Source organism: Mchenga conophoros, linkage group LG23 (genome assembly GCF_057382185.1).
Source record: "Mchenga conophoros isolate Kocher_MC1m ecotype Shallow Benthic linkage group LG23, M_conophoros_male_GT1.1, whole genome shotgun sequence".
Taxonomy (NCBI): Eukaryota; Metazoa; Chordata; class Actinopteri; order Cichliformes; family Cichlidae; genus Mchenga; species Mchenga conophoros.
The window spans coordinates 17,277,527-17,297,480 of NC_140547.1; the positions used below are offsets into that span (position 1 = coordinate 17,277,527).

Below are 19,954 nucleotides of genomic sequence, written 5' to 3' on the forward strand. Positions count from 1 at the left end.
TATATATCCCTTTCATTTTTCATTGAAGGGGACAACGCTCATTTCTCAGCAGAAAAATAACTTATTTATCTTTTGCCGGTGGCCTTCTTTTAAAAAACCTCCAATGAAATTAAATTGTTAACCTTTACATCCACATTGTTTTAAAACATATTGGGAGCAAAATATGCATTAACTGTCATTTGTGAGGATTTCCACTTTGGAATGAAATTATGCCGACTGCACTCCCAAATATACAGATCCAGACAGTCAAGGTTTTCTACATAATAAACTAGGGACAAGCCTGTAGAACCCTATAGAACTAATATTGAGCTAATATTATATCCACACATACTAAAGGGTGCAAAGATACAGAGTTACATCCAAATCCTTTAACATATGAAATGAACATTTTTATCAAAAACAAAATCTAATTGATGAGTTAGATTTTCAGGGATTTCTTCAACGTGAGGAGAGGAACTCTAACCTGAACCACTACTGATTCATTATTGATAAGAGCACACTCACTAACAGCAAAAGACTTTGCAAATTAGCTTTGCTTTGCTTGGGTTTCCAGCCACAATATACTACTTAGCTGTTTTAGCATAACATTGGATTTGTTCCAGTGACTTATAACCACAATACGATTCCTCTTAAAAAGTAGCAATAACTAACATGAATGAACTGTGTTTGAACTATGCACCACATCTTTCTTTCCCTTGGAAAACAAATTTAAATACATTTATTTTATATTTTTCCCAATGAAATGTTCAGACTCCTTCTCTCTCTCTCTCACACACACACACACACACACACACACACACACACACACACACACACACACACACACACATCAGTGGCCCTTTGGCTAGCAGCACTTGGTCTGGAAGACAGTGAAGACAGTGACTTCCAGCAATTCCTTTGTTTTTCTTCCACTGCTTTGACTTTTGTGAGAGCCTTAGTATGCTTTTCGCATTCCTGAGCTGTCGAACCACTCCTGCAGTCATCTAACTGATGCACACACATTCGGTCTCTGTCTTTCTGTATTTAGCCCTCAGGAGGTTCATGCCACAGAACAAAGCTTTGTCAGGACCTTATCTTCTTCTATGCAGCTTTGTCTTCCTCAAACCTTTAAAGTTCAAGCTCAGTCCCCTCTCTTTAGTGCTCTGTCACCCACAACCTAAGTACTTCATTATGAACACACACCTACATATTCAGACAGACAGGTTTTTTTCAGTGTTTCTGAAACCGCTGTTCTCCTGTGGGGGAAAAAAAATCTGTGGGTGGCAGTTCTGTGGAGGGATAGTTGATAGCAGAGGTTTCCAGGCTGGTATAGGTGACAGAAAGGTAACTACTTATTGGGATTGTGGTGAACAAAAAACGGAAAAATGTTGTAGCTAGAGGTGTGTGGGCTATAACAGCAGAAGACCACTTTATGCAAAATAGACAATTATTTAAAAAATGAATATCACAGTGCACTGAAGAAGATGTGAAGCTAGAGGCCGAGACCATAAACTTACAGAAAAATGTTTTCCTGATAGTTTTCTTATTTATGATTTCTACATTCACTTTATTAAGTGCACCTTGCTAGTACTGGGTGAGAACCTCTTTTGCCAGAACTGTTTGAATCCACAGAGTTGTCTGTGAATTCAAGAAGGTGCTAGAAACATTCATCAGAAAGTTTCGTCCATGTTCGTCCGCATCCCAAAGATGCTCTATTGGAATGCGATCTTGTTATTGTGGAGGTCATTTGCAGCAGCCATCAGGGGATTAGTAAACTGTAGTCATAAATAGATGGGGATGGTCAGCAACAATACTCAAGTGGGATCTAGCATTTCAAAAATTCTCAGTTGCTGTGTACCAAGAAAATATGCCATACACCATCACACCACCAACAAGTGAAACCATTGATACAATGCAGGATGGATCCATGCTGTCATCTTGTTTATGTCAAATTCAAGGTCTACCATCCAAATGTTGTAGCAGAAATCAAGACTCATCAGGCTAGGCAATATCTTTTCAAACTTTACTGTCCAATTTTTAGCTGACATGAGGGTCACATGGTGCGGTCTTCTAATTGTCTCTTCTGTTGTGCAGCCAGAGAACTTCTTCTGCATGTCTTGGTTGTAACAGTTACAGTATTTGTGTTGCTTTCTTGTCAGCTCAAAGCAGCCTTATCATTCACCTCTGATTTCTAAGAATATTGAATATTTTCTGTGAACCCTAGAGATAGTTGTGTAGGTCACACCAGCTGTTTGGCACCAACGACCATGTCACGATCAAAGTCACTTACATGGCTTTTTCTCCCTGTTCTGATGCTGCTCTTTAGTTTCAGCCATTTTTTTCGACCATGTGTACATGCCTAAATTAAGCAAGCTGCTAAATGGCTTATTAGATACTTGCACTAAAAAGCAGATGAACTATTACTGGGAATTAGAAAGCATTCAGATAATGATTTATTAGTTTTAATAAGAAGAATTGATCGAGACTATGTTCAAGATGTATATTGAATGTTAAATATAAGCAATATACACACTTTAGTTGGTTTCTTTCTTTATGTTTCTTGCATAATGCATGTTTTTAGAAGACACCCGCGAGCACTCTGATAAAAATGGGAACCTAACTTAATTCCATGTCAATGTCTGAGGCCAGAAAGACAATCTGGAGCATTTAAGACTTTAAAACACTCATCTTATCTCTTTAAATTATGTTTTCATCTAGGGGTAGTGAATAGGAAAAAAAAGAGTTCACACCAGTCAAATACAGAGAGAATACATTATGCTTCAAGTCTAACATTAATAGCCTGCTCTCTTCCTCTTGAAGGGGGATCAGAGACTCAGTTTGAATGATAATGATGCAATGCCAACCCTCCACCATACCTGAGAAGCCACCGATCACTGACAACAGAATAGAAATAAACCAGGGTTTTTCATGATGCTTGTATTTCATCACATACTTTAATGTGTGAAGAGTGACGATACTGCCTGTTTTATCTCTTTGTCTTTCTCTTTAACAACCCAACTTGCAATAATTGCCTTTCATTTCAATACAGCCTTAAATCATTTTAATACAGTTTTAAATCAAAATAAAACAAGCTGCGATGACAAGCAGAGGATTCTTCTCTGACAGCCCCTGAATTCACCGCCTGCTGGCACAGACTTTAATAACATCTTGTTTGAACACCCATCTTTTCTTCACACGAGTCTTGTCTGGTAGATCGGGAACATGGTGAGGTGTTGGAAATCACATCTCCTTTATATTCTCACTGTGCCTTTTTTTTTCTTAGTCTCAGGGCTTATGTTTGCTGAATTATTAGTCTACAGGGTTCAATCTTCGGTTCAACCGATAACAAAGAGGCTGTATCCAACTACTTTTACAGGCACGGCAAATTTCCTGTTACAGTACAAGTAGAATGTATGTGTTTTACTCCTCTGATGAATCTACATTGACAACTGACAATAAAAAAATGTCAAGGATGTATAGATACCTTGCAATTACATCAGTGATGACTGGGAAAGATTTCCTCTTAGAGGTTTGTAAAAGAATGAGTTTGCTGCAGTCACGTTAATGTTAATGATATACTGTAAGTAACATTTTCTCAGCATTTTAGTTTGTGTCATGGGCTAAAAAGATATGTTTTACTACATTTATAGTTATAAAGCAGGAACAATTGACCAGCCCTGCACTTCCTGCTATAGTTTTTAGTTTGGGAAAATGTTACATTAGTGGAACTGGTGCTTACGTTCTCTCTGTGCTCTTCTTTTCTCTCTTCTCATTCCTCTCAACCTTCCTGGCCATGGCAGATGGCTGCCCTCCCTGAGCCTTGATCTGTTGGAAGTTTCTGCCTCTTAAGTGGGAGTTTTGCCTCTAACTGCTTACTCATGAGGGAGATCTTCATATAACTATATGTGACTTGAGATGACAATCGTTGGGATTTGGCACCAAATTAATAAATTAAATCAAATAAAGAAATAAAACGACTTGTTTGCTCATTTTGATTGTGGGGTAAATGCAATCTGTGGACTTTTTAACACAATCTTTATTATTCCCAAGACAGATGCAAACAATGTATTTTGAGGCCATTCAGAAACAAAGCCACTTCTTTTATAGATTGGAACCTTCTGTTTGTGCTTACCAAAGTTGCTGTGTGTTATTTGGTAGATTACATTAATTTACTGGGTGAAAATGGTTTCTCTAATGAATAATGGGGGGGGGGGGGGGGGGGGGGGGGGGGGGAGAGAGAGAGAGAGACCCTAATACAACAGATATTGAAATAGAGATTGCTCTGTGAAATGCCAGCAGTAAAATTATCCTGTTTTATAAAAAGACTTTGCATATACTTTTCTTGCACATGTAGAAACTTTTTTTTTTAGCAGAAGTAAAACAATCTAGCCTAAGTTAGGAATAATCGAATATATTTGAAATAAGAAATGAAACTGTGACAAAATTTACATTGCAAATGCATATTATCACAACAAAGCAATGCAATATGTACATCAGATGACAGATACAATATACAGACTTGATACATTCTATAATATGCTTAAATATGGCAGTACAAGAGAAATATTTTCATTGCAAAGATATATTTTAAACATAGCATGAACAAAATATACAGCATATTCAAGAGGACTGCATTTCTGTATAATCAGAATATCAAAGCATATCAACTTCACTTTAGTTTTGCTTTCTCTTGCAAATGCTAACCCATTTACAGTGTCGTCAAATCTGTCCATTCACTCTTCTAACCAACAATCTATCCATGCCTCGCCCGTCACACAGCAGTCTGTCAAGCCAATTTTTCTCATCCATCCTTTGGAATTCTCATGTATCCATTCACTTCTCATCCACCCATGAACCCTTCTAAGCATCTATCCATCCACTGCTCATCTTAAACTTGTCTTTTCAAAGACTGATCAACGCTACTTACTTGTGGTTTGTAACAAGGTTCAATCTTATGTTCTAACATGTATTGTATGAAGACTTTGCTGTTTGATATCTTTTGGTTTTCTTGTTTCCATTTCTAAGATTTACCATCTAAATGAAAATCAAATAAGTCGTTTTCCAGCCAGTTCTCATTCAGAGGATGTCAAATGATGCCTTTTTGACAAAGACACTGGCAGTTCACACATACATTCAAAATTCCTTTGTTGTTGGTGCTACAATGATATAGATATATGGCAACTATGAGATGAATTTACTCTAAACTATTTACATATAATACATACTTACAAATACCATTTCACGTGTTTAACCACACTAGGTAACCATCATTTTCTTTTAAACGCATAGATTTCAGATAATGAAGAGGTATATTTAATCTAAACCACAACCTTTGTCAAACATAGTCAAGTCCTTAAATCAATATGTGCAAGTAAAATGAGAGTATCAGTTATATTAAGCAGTATGTTAATCAGTACTTGATTCCACCTAGAGCGATCATTAAACCACACCCAAGAAAGAACTCCATCATTTATGCAAAAATCACCATGTAAGGTAATCTGCAAGGCATGTGAGGGGGCAGTTTCTCATAACTCCCAAAATATTGCTTTTAAGCTACATTAAATCACGAACCTCATTATGCTCTTTAAACGTTGTTTTCAAAAGTGTGTGTGAATGATGCACAGAGTGAGCAGGAAAGAGTTGAGTTGAAATACTGAGATGAACTGGACCAGGTTGCTAAGAGCAGCATGACCATGGGGCAGTGAGGAAATGGGGATATTGTGCCCAGGCATGGTAGTAGGAAACTGTGCCTGGTGTGAGTACACCCTTATGGCTTTCCATTTTTAACTTCCAGATGTGTTCTTTGTTTAGAAAAGGACAGTTATCTCTCAGTCTCAAATATCTTTATGGCTGATTCACAGAGGCATCAAACCAAGGGACATGATGTACATGTGTGAAATGCCAGCAGCATTTGACAGAATGGCAGCGTTTGTGTTGCATTATCCTTGCTGTGATATAATATGCCATTTATCTGCAGCTACAGTTCTGCTTCCGCAGTGACTAGTCTATACAATTCATCCTAGCAGTAGAAATGCAATACAGTGTTGAAAAGCCTGTGAGGGAGCAATGGAGTACGGCAATACAGCAGTTATACATAAAATGGATCCCTCAAAATTATGCTAACACTGATGTTTGTTTACATTTGTCAAATGCGTCCGTGGCCCTCACCAAGTCCTATGTCCAGTCTACAGATCCAAAAGAACAACAACACCAAAAAAACATTATACACCTTATGAAACCTTAGAAAAAATGGTGCTGTTCACTAAAAATATTTTCCCTGAAAAAAGAAAAACAAACTTCCCTGACTTTTTCTACAACATAGTGAAGTTTACTTTGGGGAGAAAAAAGGGCATGAGTGCTATCTGTCAGAGAAATGCATTTCACCTACAAAACTGAAGGTGGGAACAAATGCTAACTTCTCAGCAGCAAAAACACGGGTGTAAGCACTTTCAGCTGGACCTCAAACAACTCTCATGAATCCAATAACATGTTGCAAAGCTGAACTATTGCTTGGATTCAGCAGAAAAACGAAATCCTTCAATAAATTCCAAGGTTGGAATATGATCAATTGGGTTTCTCGGTGAGTATGCTTCTACGAATTAGTTAAGGCAACACAAACACAGAGATAAAAGAATTCCTCAATAGGGAATCTGTGAGCGTAAATTAATACAATATTTGGAATGTTCTCAATTTAAAAATGAGCTTTCTCACAGTGGCATGAAGTCACCCTTGCAGAAACTCATATCTGGGATTAGATTGCTTAGAAAGCACATTTTCTAGCTATTGTACAGTGCATGCACACAAATCAGAAACTATGTATGAATACCATAAGTCCTGTCTTTGAATAGCAGCTGGCATGCAGGGAATCAATGTGAAATGTTCTTAACAAGATTGGTAGTGAAAATCTCATTATGTAAAAATGAGTCTTACTTTATCTCGGTGGCATGCAGCTCAACACATCGTAGAGATAATTCCATTTCCTTAAACATTAATGCTTCATCTCCATCAAAAGCCTTTTGACTTCTTCTGTGTGCTATTCATTGAAGCTATATAGAGCATAAAATGGAAAACACGATTGTTTTACTTCTCATGTATTTTCTGATAGAGAGTAATTAGCTATCATTAACTGATAAAAGAAATTCTTCTTGAATGACTTTCCCCCACATTTTGCACCCCTGATACAGCAGCAGACTTTGGAACTAAAACTGAACAAATGAATGCATTTTATATGAACAATGAGACAGATATGTGTAAATTAAACGGGTTTGCTTCTAGTGACATCCAACTCTGCAGTTCTGCTGAGTTCTTTTAGTATTACAGCCTTCTCTTTGCACTTAGGTCTCATCAACACACCACTCTCATCAACTTTGTTTTTGCATGGAGCAAAAAGCTGTTTTTAGACAGTTAATGATACACAATCTGCACAGTTCTTTACTTGTTACCAGAAGACAAATTGACTTCAAGTCTTCTTCCAGTTTCTGTCCCCGTATGACATAAAAACAAAGGCTATATTCATATGTTATTGCATTCAGCAAACCGATGTGTTCAGCCCTAGCTCTCTGGTTGTTTGGTGAGTAATTTCCAGCCATTTGGCAAATTACACACATTGTTTGTGAGTCTAACAGACAGTGGGGAAGTTGAAACAATAGAGTTACTTCAGAAAGTATTCAGATCCATTCACTGACCTATTATTAAATAGATTTAAATATACACAAGGAATTTATATACACGGGGGGGGGGGGGATCAGACTTTTCTTTATTAATTAAGCTGACCTCAGTGCCATTAAATATTGTAAAATGGAAAAACAAAGAAATAAACAAACAAAAAAAACTAATCCAGCAATTCCTAAAGTTATAATTTCAGGCAAACTACATAACCGAGTGAGAACAGTCACTGATGGGAGAATCCGCCAAAAGATGAACCATGTCGGCAACAATCTACATGGTCTATGGACCCTTCCCACACACTCAGAAGTAGCTTGGTGTCTGGAAAATTTACTTAATGTCTAATGGTTGCGGAAACTTAACAAAGCAAACTTAAAAGTGACAAAGACGGTTTTGTAATATTTGATTTTTAAGTTTCCATCCATCCGTTCTCTTCTGCTTATCCGTTTCAAGGTCGCAGGGGGGCTGGAGCCTATCCCAGCTGTCTTAGGACGGGAGGCAGGGTACACCCTGGACAGGTGGCCAATCTGTCGCAGGGCTAACACATAGACACAGACAACCATTTGCATTCACATTCACATCTGCAACCACACCTAGGGGCAATTTAAGTTGCCAGTCAACCTATCCTCACTAACTGCATGTCTTTGGACTGTGGGAGGAAGCTGGAGTATCCGGAGATAACCCACGCAAACACAGGGAAAACATGCAAAGGACACACATGATGGTGGTTGAAAACCTGTACGAGTGTGAAAACATAGGAGTAGTCAGAATAGTCTCTGAAGCAACTCTATACTTGATATAATTCGTGTGCGTGCTCCACTAGGATTGAGAAAACCAAAGAAAACAACTTGCAATTAATTATATATATTTTGAACATGAAATGCTGAAACATTTGGGCATCAGTGTAAGAATTTGATCTTAAAGAGTTCTGCTTCAGTGCAGGGTAACAGCAAACCAGGCCGCCTCCCCAAAGCCTGCTTACAACCAGCACATGGAAATTGTCACTTTCCCTAAGGTTATCCAGGTCAGAAAAGGTTTTACATTTCCAGGCATCCAGCATTCTCCACAGAAAGTAATGATTTAACTTTCAGTTCAGCATCCATGAAAGCTTCAGTTCCCCACAGAGACATGCTGGCACTTCCTTGAATTAAAAACCTTATATGGCTTTTCTTCTGTGGCATTCAGGCAGGCTTTTTTCTAAAAAAACTACATTTGAAAATCAAATAGCAGGCCATATTTGCAAATTCCTTAATAAGAGCTACAAGTAGAAAACCTAGAATTGTCCAGCTTAGGAAATTACAGTTAAAAAAAACCTACAGTTATAGTCATCAGCCATATTTGTAGTTAAATATAATGAACTATAGTGGTCATCCATGTTTATTTGCTGTCCTGAGACACATCTCCCCATGTACTGGCTTCATTTTCAGAGTCGGAGAGAGCTGCTGTACACAGATCACTGAAGATATCTGCAAAGACAAGAAAGCATCAAGTCAATGTTGATGCCATTACAAAATGTAGTATTCAAAATTCAAACAGCACTTAAGAATGAGGATGCACAGCCCAGACTGCAGTTCCAATAAAAAAAGAACCCCCCAAAAAAATCAAGCATTAAAAAAAGAAGACATAATAGAGCAATATTCAGACTCTGCAATAATATCAGCCAGTTCGTTGCATAGAAAATTATAGGGAAGGCAGATAAGGGCACTCAGTGCAGACAGGTGAAGAGAGCTTTTTGTAAATGGGCTCCACTTAACTAAAATGCTGAAGGTCAACTGCTAGAGCATGGAAGTGGGTCTGCCTTAAGTATGAAAAAACACAGAAACAAAGAGGAAAATGATAAAAAGGAGTAGAGGATGATGGTAAGTGACCTGACAGAAGAGGTAGTTCTTTTTAAGAGGGAACACACCATAACAACACAAGCAAGGCCACAGCAAAAAAAAGAAAAAAACACTTCAAGGACAAGCCTTCAAGTCGGCATGGGAGCGTTGAGATGGTAGGGAGATGGATTAAGGACAGAGAGGACAGAGATGAGGAAAGAATGAGAGAGGGGAAAAATAGAAGGGTCTATCCTGTGGGAAAAGCATACACTTTGTCTATGAATGCCTGATCTCATCAACCCAGTATTAAGATTAACAATATGTGCTCAAAGTTAAAGATAGAAATATATTAAAGCTGTGTATAGAGTCCTTTCTATGTGGATATAAAGTATGAGGAGCTCATAAGCATTTCCCCAAACATAAATTAACATTAAATCACGTGTAGCTGGTGTGTTAATCATATTAATCACAAAACTCCTCATGCTACTTGCAGCACGCTACCGATTTACATGGATGTATCTGATAGTTAATGCCCAGAAAATGTTACTAATAGTCAGCTTAAAAATATGTTGGCAAGTATATGGAAACTATTTGAATGCATTTTAAGCAAATATAAATGATAAGATTTCTAGTAGTTTTTCCTTTGGCTTAATTTCTTGTCATAAACTAAAAACATCTTAGTCAAACAAAGCGTGTCACCACAAACCTCGTGAGCATGCCGTGAGAAATGTCTGTTTATTTGTCAAATGTAAATGGGATGGAAGAAAGAATAGATATACAGGAAAGAAAATAATGTGTGCTGAGTGAATATAGACGATATCTGTGACAGAAACAGTGCTAGTTGTAACCAGCTGCTATAGTAGCTAGCTGGTTAATTCTTCAAATTACAACTATACTGCGAGCATGACTAGCAGCAGGAGCCACTTTATGCAAAACCGCAACATGCTAATGCTAGTTGGGTTGGCTCATGTTCACTTAGTTATGCTCCACCCAGAATCTGCCCAGGAGTAGCATAACTAGCCTCCCTCTATGGGGTCTTAGTCAAGTATACCTACTCTACACACCTGCCCGAAGTGGGAGAAATGACAAAGAGCTTGATTTAACTGCTCTAAAGAGTTGACGAGTGAAAGCACCTGATTGAAAGCCAGTAACAGCTTTATTGTTGCAACTGGAAATAGTCTGCCATGTCCCAGGTAATTATTAATTTCATGGTATCAAAGTCTGAATCTAAACATCAGTTACCTAAAATTGACAATTCAAAAAAACAAGTGAAGTTTTATCTAACATCAATCAGAGAGACAGAGACAGAGAGAGAGAGATGAATGTGCTTCAGTCAGTGGCATTTGCATTCAAGCCAAAACTCTTCCATCCCCCTCCACTTCATCCCTTTTCTCCTTCCTCTCCAACAGCAGGTGGACCACCCAGTTAATTTGGTGCAACTAACATCGGAGAGTGAGGAGAGGAGCAGATGAAGTGGGATTAATGGGTGGTATGGAGGGGGTGGTGAGTGAGTGTGTTACAGCAAAGCTGCCAGTGGTTAGTCAGAAGCTGCAGTGTTGTTACTGAATTGAGTGACCTCCTTCTGATGCTGTTTGCAGTATACTGGATGGGACCAACCCTGTCTTCTCTGTTAAAAGGTTCTTGACTAGCCTAGGACATGAAACACAATAGAGAGGAAGGTCTTCACTCAAACACAGGAGTAAGGTAATTGCAGCGATACTTTTTTATTATAGGTCATTCATTTCCAGAAGCAAACTGCTGAACCAAAGGAAGTTAAAAACAAAAATAATAACTTTACAGGAAAATAAGTCTGTGGATTAAAGCCACTAACCACATAAATTAATCTGAAATTATCTGTTATGGTGAATTCTCAGTGAATCCTGATAATGCCTGTTCATATTAATGACCAAGTATGACAGCACAGGGGAACAAGAAGGTTTTAGCATAAACAAAATCATGACTAATGATGCTAGAACTTTATTTAATATAGATTTCAAAATGTCACCAATGTTTATTTTAGGCTCTGCCAGGAAGTTATTTGAAATATTATATTAATGTCAAAAACTGTAAATGAAATACCTGTAAAGCAGCAAGCATACAATTCTGCTCAGCTTGTGAAAGGTCACAGCCCCTTTCAGAAGCATTTTTATTATTCTTGTGTTCCTTTTAATCCATATGTGTAGCTAGTGTGCCGATCAAAAGAACACAGAGTGCAGAGAGACACCTGATGATTTTGCATTCATTACTTATTTTTAAAGAATAAGTTAAAAATATACATAGTATTATATATTTGCAGTCATACCATGTGAAGCACAAGAGTTCAGGTATACAGTAGCTCCAGCATAACACACAGCCCTTGGTGCATATTATTTCACTTATTAAATAAAAACGAATTTAAGCCATAATTATAAAAACGATAGCACAGTAATGAACACAAATACAATCACTGCGACAGCCGTGTCATTCCACTTCTGCAGTCACAGCTGAAACTACAGACTTTCTCAGCAGCAGTCAGTAAGAGATCGTGTTTTCGTTCTAGATGCGGTGGTACAGGGCAGCCACAGCCGAGGGTGCACTGATTCTTGCAGCTGTCACAACCAGTGGTGGCCTACTAAATAATACATGCTTCTGTATAATCATACAGCTCAGTCTCTCTCTGTGAGTCAGAAGAAAAGCAAATGTTATTTAGAGGTAATGCAAAAAAATAAAAAAATAAAAAAATAAAAAAATCCCATTGTGACCTTTTGGTAGCTCCATACAATTCAAAGGAAAATAATCTCCCTATATATAAGAAGAATGATATCGAAACTAAATAAATGAATTATTGCATGGGTTACACTGACCTTTTTCTGAATTTATAGTCATTTACTGAGTTTTTGGTAGCTGCTACACAAACTAAAAACAAAAAGTGAACCAATAAAGGCCTTTTAGGGGAATAAATCCTGCAAAATTAACATTAAATGTGTTTATTTTTTACCGTTTACTGTTTGGGTCCTCATAAAAACAGTGAACTACTACTAGCCAACCAAGCGTTTTTATAAAGTTAGCTAAAAAATAAAAAAATAAAAAAATAACACACCCCTTTTATCATGACTTTCACTGCTACTAATCCCAGATATCAGAACCTTAGTAACTTTTACCAAAGGCTTATTTTTGCATGGTGTAAGTGAAATTTTGTAGCAATGATCTTTTAAATGTCCCTGCAGGCACGCTGTGCAGGACTTCTTTACAAGCAGAAAAACTATTTCGACCTCTTCAGGAAAGATATACAGGGTGTGCAGACTGGGATGCTGTTAGTGCACAGGAAAGTTGGAAGAGTATTATGAATGAGTAACATCAAGCATTAATATGTCTGTGGTGCACATAAATATGAAGGATAACAGCTTTTCCCCCAGACATTATTTGTGCTTGCATTGATTCAGCAATCAGCACTGCCAAACTGCAATGAAATGTATCAGTCAGGGAACAAAACTGACTCATGTGCTGCAGCGTAGTGTTTGCTGATGTTTTTCATGGCCACAAGCAGGGTTCACATTGTTAAACTTCTACACATCTTTTGATTTATTTAGTGTTGAAGGTGGCAAGGTAGGAACTTTACAGTAAGTAGCGTCTTAACATAAAATAAATGCAGTTTACTGTTGTTTGATGGTGATCAGGACTCTTTCTGAGCTTTCATTGATGAGCTTTGTGGCTGGCCTGATAATTGTTGTGAGTCATTACCCTCCTGTCTTTCCTCACACCAAATTCTGTCATCCTATTACAAAAAAAAAAAAATAGATAATAATTGAAGCTGCTACTGTGTCAGCCTTGCAAAAAACATGTGCCTCCCTCAAATTAGAGACAGTAGTTGAAATATGAGCATCAGTGTTATTAGCATTCTTCAGAATGCTAAAACAAAGACTGAAAAACAGCATAAATCACAGGGCTGTTGCAATAATAAGTAATAAACAATAAATGAAAACTGAAGGGTATGCCCGCCTTACTAACCTGTGCAATCAATAATGACTCAAGCACAAATGCATAAACATCAGCATATATATTTATTTATATTTTTATACTATATTTACTTATTAGAAATTGTCTTCTTTTTAATTTTTTGTTCTTAGAATGAAAGTTTAAGATAGTTAGGTTGCTTTCTTTGCACTGAATGGAACCATATATCATTTCATTGTATTTTTAGTATAATTGCAATAAAGATTTAGATTTTATGTGAAGACTACCGTTGTTGATCAGTTGCATTAAAAAGATCCAGCACTGGACATTAGCAACACTGCCAGGCCACCAGGTTATGCTTATGTGGTTTATATTTAAAAAATCATCTCTTCACCTATTGTTTCCAAGGTATCCTATTTGCTCCTATGACAACCTGTGCAAGGAAACTATGTTTATCTTTGCACTGGCTTTCTGCCTCCAGGAAAACTGAGTCATTAGGCCAAATATTGAAAAAACCAAGACAGATCGATAATAACTTTCATTTTATAAACACTGAAATGAACGTGATGGTCACACAGTTTACAAGACAGAAAGATGACTGTTGTGCATTCAATGCATCCCACTACTATCATCACCTGGGCCAAAACATGCATTACTGTCAGTGGAGACAGGAGATCTGTTTAAGACACGAGCCTAAAATCCATTTTCTTTCTTTTTAAGGTTACAAGTCCTGTGAGCTTTTTTAAAGTTATTATCTGACACATAACATAGCTTACTATATAGTTAGTCATATTAACAGACCATACTAGAAATCTGAAATATGTATATTACTTATGGTATATTTACCATAATTTTGCAAATAAATTATGATTAGGTGAACCAGGTAAAGCCTTAATGAATGTTTTTAAAAAGAATATGTGCACACTGAAGGTGTAATCTGACATGAATGGCAATCCTTAGGCTAGTATGACAACAGACTTTAATTCCATCTGGAATTATGGTGCCAATGGCTTTCACTGGATGGGCAGTTCTGAAGATTTGACAGAGGATGTAGGGAAGCTGTTTCTTGATTCTCCTCTTTCACATTAGAGTGAAGTACGTCTCTGTTTATTCCTCTCATATGTAAATTAGTGTTGACAGGGTGTGGCTGGGTGTGCTGTCTAGCCTTTAGACAAATATACCACACAAACCCACAGGAACAGGGACAGGAACACTGCGTGTGGTGCAGACGTGAAGTGAAAGCCTAAATCTGGAAAGGTGCAAGACACTCATGGGGCGGGGTGGGGGGTGGGGGGTATGTTAGTAAGCATGGTACTGTTCCTGTTGGAAAAACTGACTTCAGCAGTGCATACACAATCATAACAACACAAATGCACAGTGGACAATCTAAATACACAAAAACAGTGTGCACCAGGTAAACAAAGACATACACAAATGAATGGACATATATTAGTATACAGGACACATCGAGTTTTATATGACACTGCAGTAGTCCTTTTTGTGCCAGTCGTGTTCTATATGACAGCAATAGAACCAAAGAAAAGAGAAAACTTATGAATTCTTCATGTTCCTCAAGCGTAGAGCAGAGATGAGAATGAGTGACTGAGACCTTTTAGCGGCAAAAATCCATAGATGGAGTCGACAGGAGACTGTTTTAAGGGCTGAAATATGCATGAGGTGATGAAAAATGAGCATATTTAAAGCAAGTTGAGCTTTTATCTCGTAGACTATTAATCACTTTCTAATGCAAGGAGCTTGCATGAGCTCAAAACATTCTTTCAGCTCACTTTCTAGAGGCTGCTCATCCAAGCAGGCAGTAGCTGCTGCTTCCCTGTCAGGTCAAAAGCAAAGATGGGGTTGGTGAGGTGAATCAAACAGTGATTTATTATTAATCTGAAGCCATTGTTTTCTGCAACCTTCCTTGATTTAGCAACAGTCACACGTTTTGTTGTGTTCCTACTGCTTCATCAGGATAAAGTTACAGTCAATGAAATTTTAATTCCTTGTGAGTCACTCTCAGCCTTTAATCCTTGTGAAGATAGAACAGGGCAGCAAAGAAGCATCCCGTTGCACAAGTCTCATTTCCTCTCTTGAGCTTGTTTGATTAATGTGGTTGAATTGAAGGTAGTTTTAAACAGGGAAGCCGTGCTGTGGGTAATGATTACAGATAGCAGTGGAACTGCAAAATTCTTATGCAAAAATACACAAGATCAACAATAACAATAATTCAATGTCATACACTCAAACACATGGGCTATGCATGGAAATATTGCCTTTCTGAAAGGTTCATTTTCTTTTTTCCTTGGTACTTTGTCAGTAAGGATAGATTCAGCTTATCTGATTCTGCTCTTTTCCCCTCTTTCAAATGCTATCAGCCCATAAAGTGGCTGCTGCCTGTTGTCACTCCCATGGTGATGGTAGTCGGACTCATCCACTATGTTGTAGGCTGAGTAGACTGCTATTACCTTACTGCTGTAAAGACATAATGAAACCTGGTAGGCTCAGTGTTAATCAAAGCAACCATAGCCCAACTTCAAGCCATAAAAGTACCCAAGTTCATGGGTTATTTTACAAAAGACTCCCACTGCGCAGAACAGCTTTTGCACCAGGCTGTTAACAGCTTTTTTCATATATTTTTTTTAACACTTACTGGTCTTTGTGCTGATGCTTTCTGAACAGACAAAAGACAAACAATGATGAGGGTGACACAAAGACACACTGTCAGAAATGACTGGTAATTTCACAATTACAATTAACAAAATAGCTCCATAGAAATCCGTTGGTACAAAGACTATTTCAATCAAGCACACGATTTTGGTGTCAGATATGCATGAATAAAAGGACACAGAATGGTTCCATTTTTAAAGAACTGATAGCTGGATGATTAGTGCAGGCTAAATAGCAATGAGGCAAACAATATATTTCTGGAGAAACATTGATACCTCTACTGTATGACCTATTGTGCTATCCCAGAAAATACCTTTTGAAGTCTACATTATACTGTATATACTATGTCCACAAGTCCACCTAGCTGTGCTCATGTCCAAACGACCTAAATTTAATCATCAGACAACAAGTGTGAGGGTCTGTGCATGCAGTCTGCCTGTCTGGCTTTTTTGTGACTGCACTGACTTTTCTACAGAGAATTAAAATTACAATGCACAAACTATGCCTGCGCCCCAGGCACTGGAGTTCAAATGGACTTCAAGAAAATATACTAAGAATGGCTGCTCGGCCATCAGGTCTTCTGTCTGTGTTGAAAACAGAGTATAAACTAAGCTTCTAGCGACTGGAGGTGGTTAATAAGGGTGCTGGGGAATGCCATGGTGTCCGTGACTCAGGTACTAACTTTTAAAAGCTAAGGCCTGAACTTTTTTGAAACCAACAGTCCACCTCTGCTGAAACTGGTTGAAAATGTAGTTTCTCAAAAGTTGGTTAAACAATCAAATTAGAGGCTCTAAGCAACAAGGGATGGACATCTGGTCTAAGGTGTCCAAGTGTGAGTTTTGGGGGTATGGCATGTCTTTATGAGCTGCAGAGAAGGTGTTGTAGCTCAATGTGCAGTCTTTTTTGTGTGTGAACAAAAGGTTTCAATAACTGGCCTTTAAAAAAAACAAACAAAACCTACCCTATTTAAATTTGGCCCCTTTTGAAGGAAGCCACATTTGGATCTATATAAGGGATTTGATCCTTCGCACTGGCCAAATTCCACTCTGTGGTTTTACTGCAATCCTCAAACATACGCAGTAACCCAATGTTAACTTTTCTTACAAACTTGCATGAATTTCGTGTGGAGGCTCATTACTGGTAATGAGAACTGGGTCTCCAGTTACAACTGAGGTTTCAATGGAAGAGTCCACAGTTTCCAAGCCCTGAGGCAGTGCTTCGGGTGAGGACCGAGAGCAGGCAGCGCTCATTATTTTTGCGACATTCACTGGATTGTGCACCATGAATTAATCTTCCAGGTTGAGGCTGTCAACATGGACTTCTACTGTACCCTCATAACGCTTGAGGGAGAAACTGACCAGAACACTGGTGCTTGCCAGAGTGTGATAGTGTGCTGGCACAGTATATTCTGAAAGGTTTTCCAGTCACATCAACACAATCTTTGCTTGCCACCTGCTGAGAGGCCCATTCCCAGAACTTTTTGATCACACCTCATAAATTACCTAAAAATGTGTTGCCACACAATTATGCAAAATACTGCTTTCAACACTTTTTGTACATCACTGTTTAGGTCCCTCAGTAATCAAATATTTAAACATTCTCCAAGCAATTTCTTTTTTTTTTGCAACATGAATGCCCTAAAGGTATATGCTGTAAAATTCCCTGTAATGTTTGCTCAGTTTTATTTAGGAATACAATATCTTAAAAACAGAAATTTAAAAACTTGAAGGGAGGGCTGTGTGGAGGGTATACAGCAGCCAATCAATGGATGGCGGGTGGGGGACATTCTAAATAATCCTGTGGTTCAGCCAGCAAACAAAAACATACCAGTTTCCATTCTTTGCTTCCTCCACAAACTGGACGAGGTCACCTGTCTCCAGAGAGAGGTCTTGCGGATCACGAGACTCGTATGTTAGCTGTACTCGGAAACGGCTGCTGTCACCCTGCAGAAAGAAATGGTTTTCAAATTCAACATTTAGCCAATCCCAAGACTTTAAGCTACTGCTTAAAGTTGTTCTACTGTACTGTGGTACTGTTCTACTCTAACTGCTGAGTAATAAACAATACCCTACAAAATGAAACAAAGACAGCAGATAAAAGCATTTAAATTTAAATATACCAATGACAAGACATTGGACTTCATTTATTTTGCTATTCTTGTAGTACTAGATAGTAATAAATAAGTTAATGATTATAAGATTTATAGGGTCTTTAAGTACATGCACACCACAGGGATTGAATGTCCCAATTTTTTCTTTGTCTTATCTGAGTTGCATCCACATGTGGGATTATTTAGTTGTTGTTGTTGCAGATGAACACAATTTAAATTGTGATTGACTGCATGATGCAAACATACTCTCCACTTTGTCAAGTACATCTGTTTAACTGCTTGTTAACACAGATATGCTCTTGTCTAATATACCAATCACATGGCAGCAACCCAAAACAAGATCAACATGATGTGATCTGACCAAGTGTCAGAATGGGAAAGAAAGGTGATTTAGGCGGCTTTGAATGTGGCATGGTTGTTAACGGGGTGGTCTAGGTATTTCAGAAACTGCTGATCTAGTGGGATTTTAATCACACAACTTCCTCTAGGGTTTACAGAGAATGGTCTGAAAAAGAGAGAAATATCCAGTTAGCAGCAGTTCTCTGGGTGAAAGTGCCTTGTTAATGTCAGAGGTCAAAGGAGAATGCTCTGACTGCTTTAAGCTGATAAGAAAGCAACAGTGTGTTAGATAACTATTACAACCAAGGTATGAAAAAGAGCTCGTTTGAATACACAACACACTGAACTTCGAAATAGATGAGCTACAGCAACAGAAAACTACTACTGTCAACTAAAGGCAGGAAACTGACACTACAATATACACAGGCAATTTACAAATGGACAACAGAAGATCTGAAAAACACCAAATCTGAGTAGTCTTGATTTTGTGCTACAGCATTTGGATGGCAGGACCTGAGCAGAAAGATCCATGCTTTAGACATTATGGTTCCACGTATCAACAGTTTAGGCTGGTGGTTGTGGTGTAATGGAATGGGGGCTGATTTCTTGGCACATTTTGGGCCCCATTATTACCTGCTGAGAAGCATCATTTAAGTGCAACGGCCCACCTGAGTACTGTTGCTGATCTTGTCCATCCCTTTATGACCACAGTTTACCCATCATCTGATGGTTGTTTCCAGCGGGATAACACACCACGTCATAAAAGTTCAGATCATCTGAGCTTTTATGACGTGAGCTGACAATGAGTTCACTGTACTCAAATGGCCTCCACATTTACCAAATCTCAATCTAGCAGATCACATTTGGGATATGATGGAACGGGAGATTCACATCATGGACATGCACCTGACAAATTTGCAGCAACTGTGAAGTTCTGACGGGAAAATGTAGTCCATCCTACATCTAGCTAAGTACCTAATAAAGTGTCCTACAAATGTATGTTCTAAGCTGCTACATTCCCTGCATCACTAACGTGCTCAGCCCTCGTGTCGATAGTGTGCACGTGCGTGTACGTCACACAGATTATAATGGATGTGGGAATGCTGCCATATTCGGCAGACACGTGCAGTTAAAATCCTACCCCTTTTTCATCTTCCCCTCATTTCCTAAATGTCAAGTGGTCAGTGCCTGCTGCTAACAAGAAGGGAGAACATGGGAAATAATTAAGCTGTGGAGGGGTCCTCCTTTAGGGGGATTGAAATGGGATTTAGTGAAAAAGAAGGGAAAATGAAGAATGGGTGAAGAGGCAATGAGAGATGAGTGTATAGCAGTTGGGGGATGGTTCATGATCATAAAATGTCATGATTTATCTGACAGCTGACATGACTCAGCTGGAGTCGAATGAGTGCAGTTGAGTTACGTTCCTCACTCGGGCAAAAGTTTA

General features: G+C 38.3%; 1 protein-coding gene across 3 annotated transcripts in view; it reads right to left on the reverse strand.

The window, feature by feature from the left end:
• Positions 1–4,374: 4,374 nt before the first annotated feature.
• mcf2l2 (MCF.2 cell line derived transforming sequence-like 2) overlaps positions 4,375–19,954 on the reverse strand; it is a 113,701-nt gene continuing 98,121 nt past the window's right edge. For 2 of the 3 annotated variants that reach the window (XM_085265685.1, XM_085265684.1), the window contains 3 exons: positions 17,889–18,004; positions 11,038–11,111; positions 4,375–9,110 (listed from right to left, as the gene is read on the reverse strand). In XM_085265685.1, coding sequence (XP_085121811.1) covers positions 9,022–9,110; positions 11,038–11,111; positions 17,889–18,004 — 279 coding nt within the window. In that variant the 3' untranslated portion in view covers positions 4,375–9,021. The remainder of the gene's footprint in view (positions 9,111–11,037; positions 11,112–17,888; positions 18,005–19,954) is intronic. The other variant, XM_085265686.1, reaches the window with a different exon arrangement.